General features: G+C 37.8%; 1 protein-coding gene across 2 annotated transcripts; it reads left to right on the top strand.

The window, feature by feature from the left end:
- The first annotated feature begins 3759 nt into the window (after positions 1-3759).
- Positions 3760-9408, top strand: LOC117544804 (inositol monophosphatase 1-like). 2 transcript variants are annotated; one of them, XM_034214235.1, is made up of 9 exons: positions 3760-3858; positions 4166-4282; positions 4803-4936; positions 5821-5925; positions 6175-6220; positions 6361-6469; positions 6648-6756; positions 7327-7478; positions 8720-9408. In XM_034214235.1, the coding sequence occupies exons 2-9, from the start codon at positions 4220-4222 to the stop codon at positions 8836-8838; spliced, it is 837 nt and encodes a 278-aa protein (XP_034070126.1). In that variant the 5' UTR covers positions 3760-3858; positions 4166-4219; the 3' UTR covers positions 8839-9408. The 2 variants fall into 2 exon arrangements, with proteins under 2 accessions (XP_034070126.1, XP_034070127.1); XM_034214236.1 differs by lacking the exon at positions 3760-3858 and adding an exon at positions 3919-3939.
- Positions 9409-9939: the final 531 nt, after the last annotated feature.

The raw sequence follows: 9939 nt of genomic DNA, 5'->3' as shown, positions 1-9939 counted from the left end.
TGAAGATAGACATTTATTTATTTAGTCCCCTCTGACTTTACACTTGAAGATACAAATTGAACTAAACATCTAAAAACAAGTTATGCTAAAGCTTAGAAACAGGAAGTGCTCAAACGTTTGTGTGAGTTTATCAAATTTAGCAGTGATTCCATGTCAGCCACAGCTTGTCACAAAAAATCTTACTGATAGTGTATGTACCAAACTTAAACTAGCTTTATTAAATGTCAGGTCTCTGGCAGGAAAAACATTTTTAATCAATGATTTTATCACTGAGCACAATCTTGATTTTATGTTTTTAACGGAAACTTGGATTGAACAAAATAACAGTGCAGCTGTTCTTATTGAATCAACCCCTCCCAACTTTAGTTTTATCAGTCAGGAAAGAATGCATAAGAAAGGGGGTGGAGTTGCTATTTTGTTCAATGATTCCATTCAATGCAGGAAGACATCTTATGGGAACTTTGCTTCTTTTGAATATGTGGCCCTTCAGCTGAAATGCTCCTCTCGAGCTCTGTTCCTAAATATCTATAGACCACCCAAATACTGTGCAAGCTTTTTTGATGACTTTACCGAACTGCTGTCTATAGTGTGTATTGACTTTGACCGTCTAGTCATTGTTGGTGATTTTAACATCCATGTTGACAACCCCCAGGACAGAGGGGCTAAAGAACTGTTTTGTGTTCTTGATAACTATGGACTGACTCAGCATGTGACGGAGCCCACGCACAATAAGGGGCACACTCTGGACTTAATTATCTCAAAGGGTCTGAATATCTCTAAGGTTGTGGTGACTGATGTTGCACTCTCTGACCATTCCTGTGTTTTCTTTGAGAGCTCTATTTCTGTTCACAAAAATGTTCAAAAAGAGGTAACCACAAAGCGATATTTCACTGAAAACACTAGGGAAATGTTTACTCAGAATTTCTCTTCCACACTTGCCCCTGCTAACATCTCAGTAAATGAGCTAGTAGATCATTTTAATTCAAAAATTAAAAATGTTATAGATGCCATTGCTCCAACTGGTAAAGGAAGTGACTGGGAAGAAAATATCTCCATGGAGAAAGGCCATGACCGTGAGAGCAGAAAAAAAGAGAGTGTCGAAAAGCTGAACGTAGGTGGCGAAAAAACAAATCTCCAGGTTCACTTTGAAATCTATAAAGAGAGACTTGGCCTTTATAATTTGGAATTGAAAAACGCACGACAATCGTTCTTCTCTGACATCATTACCAAAAACAAAAACAATGCACGTGCCTTGTTTGCTACCGTCGACAGACTAACTAACCCCCCAGTGTCAGCAGCCTCTGAATTTCTATCCACCAGTGCATGCAATGAATTTGCCTCCTTCTTCACTGACAAAATTCAGAAAATCAGACAAGCAGTCAGTGCCTCTGCATCAGGTACAGCAAATGTGTTGTCCCTATGTCCACCTAATATCAATTCAAACACCATGACACAATTCCATCAGATTAATGATAAAAACCTAGAGGACATTATTCAACTTCTGAAATCCTCCTCTTGCTGCCTTGATATTATTCCAACAGGATTTTTCAAAGATGTTTTTCGTTGCATGGCCTCAGATCTACTTCATATAGTAAACAAATCTCTTCACTCAAGTATTTTTCCACAGGCCCTGAAAACTGCAGTCATTAAACCGCTCTTAAAAAGAATAATCTAGATGCTTCAGTAATGAACAATTACAGGCCCATATCAAACCTCCCATTTCTAGGTAAAATCATTGAAAAAGTTGTTTTTCAACAGTTGAGTAATTTCTTGCATTTAAATAGTTGTTTCGATGTGTTCCAGTCAGGCTTTCGTCCAAACCACAGCACTGAGACTGCTCTTGTAAAGGTCTTCAATGACATCCACTTAAACAAAGACAGTGGCAGAACTTCAGTGTTAGTATTATTAGATCTCAGTGCTGCGTTTGACACTGTTGACCACAACATATTACTCGACCGACTAGAAAACTGGGTGGGACTTTCGGAAACAGTTCTAAATTGGTTTGAATCCTACTTAAAGGACAGAAAAAACTTTGTTTCTATAGGTAAATACACATCTGAGTTGACAAATATGACATGTGGGGTACCTCAAGGCTCCATCTTGGGGCCTCTTCTCTTTAAAATCTACATGCTACCACTGGCTCAGATAATGAATAAAAATAAAATAAGTTACCATAGCTATGCGGATGACACACAATTTACATAACAATTTCACCAGGAGACTATGCTCCAATTCAAACACTGAGTAAGTGCATTGAACAAATCAATGACTGGATGTGTCAGAACTTTCTCCAATTAAACCAAGATAAAACTGAGGTAATGGTTTTTGGAGCCAAGGCAGAACGTATAAAAGTTAGCGCTGAGCTTCAGTCTGCAATGTTCAAAACAACAGATAAAGCCAGAAATCTAGGTGTAGTCATGGACTCTGACCTGAATTTCAACAGTCACATTAAAACATTTACTAAATCCGGCTACTATCACCTAAAGAATATATCTAGGATTAAAAGACTAATGTCACAGCAGGATTTGGAAAAACTTGTCCATGCTTTTATCTTCAGTAGACTGGACTACTGTAATGGTGTCTTTACAGGTCTCACTAAAAAATATATTAGAAAGCTGCAGCTAATTCAGAACGCTGCTGCTCGAGTCATCACTAACACTAAGAAAGTGGATCACATCACTCCTGTTCTGAAGTCTTTACACTGGCTTCCTGTGTGTCAAAGAATAGATTTCAAAATACTGCTGCTGGTTTATAAAGCTTTGAATGGTTTAGGCCCAATATATATTTATTTATATATATAATTATGAACCATCCAGATCTCTCAGGTCTTCAGTGACTGGTCAGCTTTCTGTCCCCAGAGTCAGAACTAAACAAGGAAAAGCAGCGTTCAGTTATTATGCTCCAAATATCTGGAACAAACTCCCAGAAAACTGCAGATCCGCTACAACTCTGACTACTTTTAAATCCAGGCTGAAGACTTTTCTTTTTGCCGCTGCTTTTAATTGAAATATTTACATCTTAAACTGCACTGTAACTTTTATCCATGTATTTTTTCTTTTAATGTTTCTTTTATTATCTTTTCTTTTTAATGACTGATTTTAAATGCCATTTCTTAATGTCTTTCGTTTTTTTGTAAAGCACTTTGAATTGCCTTGTGTTGAAAGGTGCTATATAAATAAACTTGCCTTGCCTTGCATAAAGAGTTGTTATTTGTAATGGCTCAACTGTTTTGAACTTTATCTACATTGGCAAACATTTGCAGTAAAGACTTCTGCCGGTGACTGCTATACATAGACAAGCAGCCACGTTTTTGTATCCTATTAATATAATTATTTTATTCTGTATTTATTTCAACATACTGCATATTCTTTTAAAATAAATAAACAGCTATAACTACTGTTGATAAACATGCAGCACTGTTTTATAATGTGCTTTAACAGTAAATATTAAAATTCCCTTCCCAAAACTAAAATAAATATATATATTTTTCATGAAACCTGCATTGAAGATTTCATTCATAAATCAGATGACAACGTTTAGGAAGATAAATAGTACAATAAAATATAAGATAAGATTAGATTAGATAAGCACTAGGGGATTTGGTGTGCAGCAGTTGCAGTACAAATAAAAAATAAATATTACACGAAATATAAATACTGACACTTGGGGAATAAACCATTACTTCCTCTTTTGCTTACAACAGGATACACCATGACAGCCTTATATCCAATGAGAGCGGAGACTTTACATCAGCGGCACAGGTTGACCAATGACAGCAGGAGTTTCTTTTAGTCCCGCCCTCCATGAAGCTAGCTTGTAAAAAGTAAAAACTGTCAAGTGAAGTCAGTCCGTCCGGAGGTGGGTTGAGTTAGCTTACTTTCGTAGCTTGTGTACCTTAATGTTAGGCATTATTTAGCTGCCTGGTTATACCGTTCATGTGTACGTTTGCATTGGTTTGTAGCCGTAGTTGTCATTATGCTCAGCGACAGTTTAATCGTGTAAAAGCTAACTAGCATTCTCAGCTAATTCAGCTAACTACAACATTCCCAGAAGTATATAAGATTAACTTGCTTTTAATTATTTGTTTGCAGCCAGTAGCTCATCGGGTCTATATGTAACTGTTACTTTGAATGTAAACCAACATTCAGTCTCATTTTTTCAACAGGAAGTTAAAGTTATAAACTGTAACGGGATTATATACTCTTCATCACCAATCAACATGAGTGATCCTTGGCAAGAGTGCATGGACCACTGTGTGGAGGTCACCAAAAAGGCTGGGCAGGTGAGTGAACACTACTGATGTATGTTATAATAAACATAGTGTTACAATATACTCATGTGAAGTACATTATATATAACAGCTGTAAGAAACAGGATAACTCATATTGACAAAGGTCGAGAGATGTGTAAAAATGGCTTTCAAGATGAAACAGAACTATAACTTTTTTCTTACAAAATGTCAACATAAAAGGTTGACTGATTGACACGCTGCATCGAGCTAACTTTTCAAAATAAGGTCTTAAAGTAAACTTTGTCATCCAACTATAATATATTGAGGCTTTCACTTATTCAGTTCCATCTGCAGTTTGAAGACTATTTAAAGAACAATGTGCATGATTCCTATAGTTACACTAATTTGTAAGACCAGAATTTGGAGCGTTCACCTCTTCATCTCTGACCCATCATTGTTGCCACAGTATAAAACCATAACAGAAAACTCATTAGGCTTGATTAAAGTTCCAGATGTAGTCAGCCATCCAAATCATCCCCTCCTGAGTCGGTCATTGTTGTGGTTCTGCCAGGTGATCCGAGAGGCGCTGCAGAAGGACATCACCGTCATGCAGAAGAGCTCACCGGTTGACCTGGTGACCGAGACAGACCAGAGAGTGGAACAGCTTATTATAGCCTCCATCAAGGAGAAGTACCCCGCTCACAGGTATTGGACTAAAGAGAGATGCAAGATGGTAAATGAATGCTTTGAAAGTACTGCAGGACATGGGAGACTGTATTTGTATTTGTATTTGTATACTTTTAAAGTTGGCTCCTAGTGTTCATGCTGCTTTTGTCTGTCCCATGGTATTTCATGTTGCAATTGACTCAATTTACTTAATTTGTTTGTAATTTGGATCATAGTTTTCACTCTGTGTTATACGGGCTTTTGTCTTGTTGTAGTTCACATGTCAGATTAATGAATGTAATGTAGTCTAGAATAAAATAAATCTGATGTTATGTGAGGAAAGAAAAGACCCAACAATGATAAAACCGCAACACATTTAAATTATAAGCATTTTATTATTTCAGTTAACTATTAATAAAAATACTTTAATTCTCTTGCACAGCCTTATCTGCACTATCCAAAATGCATTCTGGTTGGGAAGCACTGAATGCTTTTATTTATTTGTTGTTGTTGTTGTTTTTTTATTTTGTTTTTTTTAAATATACTTCATCTTTAAAGTTTGAAATTATCAAAATACCCACAAGGAACAATTCCAGATCTTCAACCTTCTCGAGAATGCTACATTGGAAAAAAATGACCTTGACTACAATGGAAACTGATCCTCATAATATATATATATATATTAATATATTTATTCTTACTTTATTATTTGCCCTACTCGTTTGTTTATTTGTAATGTAAAGCGGCCTTGGGTCATTTGAAAGGCACTTTAAAAAAACGTACTCTATTATTATTAGTAGTAGTAGTAGTAGTAGTAGTAGACAGGTAAATACAGCAATTATTAAGTGTAGTAGTATCTCTGATTTATTTACATCTGATGTAACAGCCTATTTGCATATCTTTTTTTCTGTCTGATTTTGAAGCTTCATAGGTGAGGAGTCAGTGGCAGCAGGAGCTCCCAGCGTTCTGACTGACGACCCCACTTGGATCATCGACCCGATCGATGGCACCACCAACTTTGTTCACAGGTACTGCCTGCTCTAATACTGTATAAACCATTCAGAGCTCCAATACGGCTGTGGATTTCTTTGATCTCTGCCGCTCCTTATCTATTTTTATCTTTTAATTAGCTTCTCTCTTGGGTTGGCCTCTCCGTCAGGGATAATTAGACGATGTAGATGAAACTAAACTGATAATAGACATTGATTCCGCTGAGCTTAAACCTAAAGGCAGTTCATTTAGGGATTGTTTTTGAACTGTTCATTTCTTTTGTGCAGGTTCCCATTTGTGTCTGTATCAATTGGCTTCACCGTGAAGAAAGAGGTGGGTTTGTAAATCACTTTTTTCTTTTGACTCTGTAACATTTTGATTAAAAGAAACATCAGCGTGGTAATTGCATCAATACCCTAGTGTAAGGCTGTTATATTTTCTATGCCTCTCTCCCTGCTGTTATTCTGCCTCAGATAGAGTTTGGGGTTGTCTACAGCTGCATAGAGGACAAAATGTACACCGCACGGAAAGGGAAAGGGGCATTCTGCAACGGAAAACCCATCAAAGTGTCTGGACAAGAAGGTAAATATTGATAATCATGTCACGTTGCAGTTTTCAATCATTCCACCAGGTGGAGGCAACATCACAGCCATAATATCTGCTAGTACCAACAGCTCTACAAAGTGGAACCACGCACCGTTGTTCTGCATATTCAGAGAAATAAATAGCTTTGTTGATATTTTTTGTGTTTCGTTCCAAGATATCAGCCGATCCATCGTACTGACAGAAATGAACTTCAGCGCGGATCCTGAGCGTTTCAATACAATGTTGGCTAACGTCAAGACCATCCTCACCATCCCTGTGCATGGGTAAATACACACCTGTGCAAATGTTATCTCTAGGATCTGGTTGATCTGGTGTTTCATGTACTTCAGCAAACTGTTATATAAGTCACTTCTTTAAAACTATGATTGTTATCATTACGTATCTTATTTCCTGTGCCTTCTAAAGATGCTGGTTTGCATGCGTGAACTACTTCCTTGTTCCCTTGTTTGTCTGGAAAGGCAGTCTAAAGTTAAATCTGCCACTAACAGTTTTCAATTCAATATAGTGGGGTCCCCTGCTAGCATAGTTGTTAAGCTCATGACCTACAACTGTTACATAATGACAATGTTTCAAAACTAGTAAATTGAAAGAAGTAATTAGAGTATACCAATTACAAATGTTTTACATATTGGTGTAAAATATGAGCATGTTAAGGATTATAGCTGAAAACATTCACATTGGATGGAAAAATAAAACAGTTTTCTGTGGAAAAACACCAACCTGCCTGCTTCTTCTATTTTGCCTCCATGGCCGCTCGGGCATTCTCACAAGTGGAGGTTATCAGTGTGTCTTGCGGAGTGAAATAAGAGCAAACATCACCTTTCCCTCCGCAGTATCCGCTCCCCGGGCAGTGCAGCTGTCAACATGTGTCTGGTAGCGTGTGGGTCGGCTGATGCTTATTACCACATGGGCATCCACTGCTGGGACATGGCGGGGGGGGCAGCCGTCGTCACCGAAGCTGGAGGAGTGATCATGGACATTTCAGGTGAGTCACTGAGAAGACTCGAGCTCCTTTTGCTCGTGAAGCAGCCAACATGGTGATTAAACGTTGCGAAAAGTGCTGAAGGAGATTTCTTTTACAGAACAAAGCGTGAACACAACGGACGTTATTAAAGTTCATGAATAATTCATCTGAACTAATTCTCCTTGTTATTGGTTTTCATCCCTCTTTCTGCTCATGAATGCCTAATACACATTTGTAAAAAGTGGGGAGCATTGCAGCTGATGGCTTTGTACTTAAAACAGGAAGCTGAGAAATGTGGTGTTAACTTTAGGCAACACTGCCAATGAGATTTAGGATGTTTTAGAAGCTGTTTGTCAAGTCAACCCTGCACAATTTACAATGGGGTTGCTATTGAATAAATAAGGAGATGGATAAATAACCTTCTGGGTTAACACATTCCCTTTCTATTTTGTATTTAAAAAGTAAGGAGTGGAGGAGTACATGTTGTTTTGGAGCATACTTATAGCGACATCTTCCCTCCAGCACAGTCTTTCGGACAACAACACAAGGTCATAACTCCCTGACCTGCTCTCACGCTAACAATGTGATCCTGCACAGGGTAGAATTCTAACATGAGTTGAAAGCTGATCCTGGAAAATCATCGCCCACGCCTTCACCATCTGATTTATAACACTTCCCCTTTTGGCTAGCCTAGTGCTCAGCAATAGTTTTTCTACCCACACAAGCATCAAAATGAATGCATTGTGTTTGTTTTCATTGATCTGCCGGAGCAATAAGCCAGATCTATGGAGGAGACAATATCCACTGGCATATACAGTAATATCCACTGGCATATACAGTAATATCCACTGGCATATACAGTACAGTATGTGCTCCACTGTTGTCATAATGACTAGCAGTGTTTTATTCTGTTTTTGACAAGTAATGAATTTAATCGTATTACTCAAGGGTGTAATCATCATTGACTTAAATAATACATTACCTGGTGAGCTTTGAGCAACAATAAGTAGAACACCAACAAAACATGGCAATTACTTGAAGATACGTTTTTTATGAGCAAACTGGAGTATATATAAACGGCAACATTATTCAATAAGGAATACCAATTCTAGAAATGTGATCCTCACGCCCTTAAAAATGTCAGGCCATTAGCTGCTGTATTCAGGTTAAAGCAAAACACATTCCAAATGTTCCAGTCTTTTACCAACAATTTGAATTTCAGAATGATACCAGTAATACTCATTATCTTCTCCTTGATCCAGGTGGAGCGTTTGATCTGATGTCTCGGAGGCTGATCATCGCCAGCAGCAGAGCCATAGCAGAGCGCATCGCTAAGGAGATAACAGAGTTTAACGTTGGCAGGGACGACACAGAAGGCTAGTGAAATCATTTCCATCACGTTCTTTACCAACTCTACGGCTACTTAACCACCCGACTGTCTGGTATTTAACAGTCGGGATTCCGTCTTCGCCTTAAGAGCCAAAATCATAAACTGACCTCTGAAGAACGACGCTTAAGACTTTCAGTTTCCTTTCTGCTTCCTTATAAGTCCATTCACACATTCAAACTTTTGTATTGTTTTTTTTGGACATTAATGAGTTTGCGACGATATAATTATCCTTATAGGTTTTATAGCCTTTTCTTGTTATTTCTATTTATTGATATGGACGATGCAGTCAGCAATAAATCATTGGTGAAGCACCGTTATACAGCACTGATGTTGTTATTAAATATCTAGGTGTTGACTAGGCAGGAATTTGAATATATTTGATGCTAGATTTGTTTACACAGCAGCACGTATATGAATATCAGAGTGTAGTACACCAAATACTGCGTGCATATATAACCACTGTACTGTGTCAAGCTTATACACAGTGATAATGTAGTGTTCATGAAAACGTGTGTTTTGTAAGTATCTTATGAAGGAAGACAATAAAAAACTATAAATATATCCTGTTCATGCCTTTATTTGCTGACACACGACATATAGATACATTCATATCATTAAAGCCCTGCAGAGACACATGCATCCTCATGCTAGCTATACTCATAAACTAAAGACTACTGATAGCAAATAAGTTAAACCCAAGTACGAACATTTGTTATGAAAAATGCTGAATTTCTTGACTTGGTGTCCACATTTTTACCCCTTCTAATTCCTAAATCAACCACCCCCAACACTAGATAGAATAAAATAACTCTTGGCAATACAAATCTGCCAAGACAGCTTCCCTTCTCTTTTCACTGTGAGGAAACCAACCTGCCACACCAGGCAATATCTCCTAAAATCTGATGTCAAGCTACAGCTGAGAAAAATCCCCCTGCGCTCAATCTCCGGCCCAGATCCTAAACACCTTCCTGACAGTGGTCTGTATATCAGACCATAAATAAATGTCTTTATTTGCTGCCGACCTAGAAAAATGATAAACTGTCTTTTCCTCCTTATACAATCTATAAAGTGGAAAACATGAAGAAAGAAAGT

Source organism: Gymnodraco acuticeps, unplaced genomic scaffold (assembly GCF_902827175.1).
Source record: "Gymnodraco acuticeps unplaced genomic scaffold, fGymAcu1.1, whole genome shotgun sequence".
NCBI lineage: Eukaryota > Metazoa > Chordata > Actinopteri > Perciformes > Bathydraconidae > Gymnodraco > Gymnodraco acuticeps.
The sequence above is the reverse complement of the archived record's forward strand: the minus strand, read 5'-3'. Positions and strand labels throughout refer to the sequence as shown.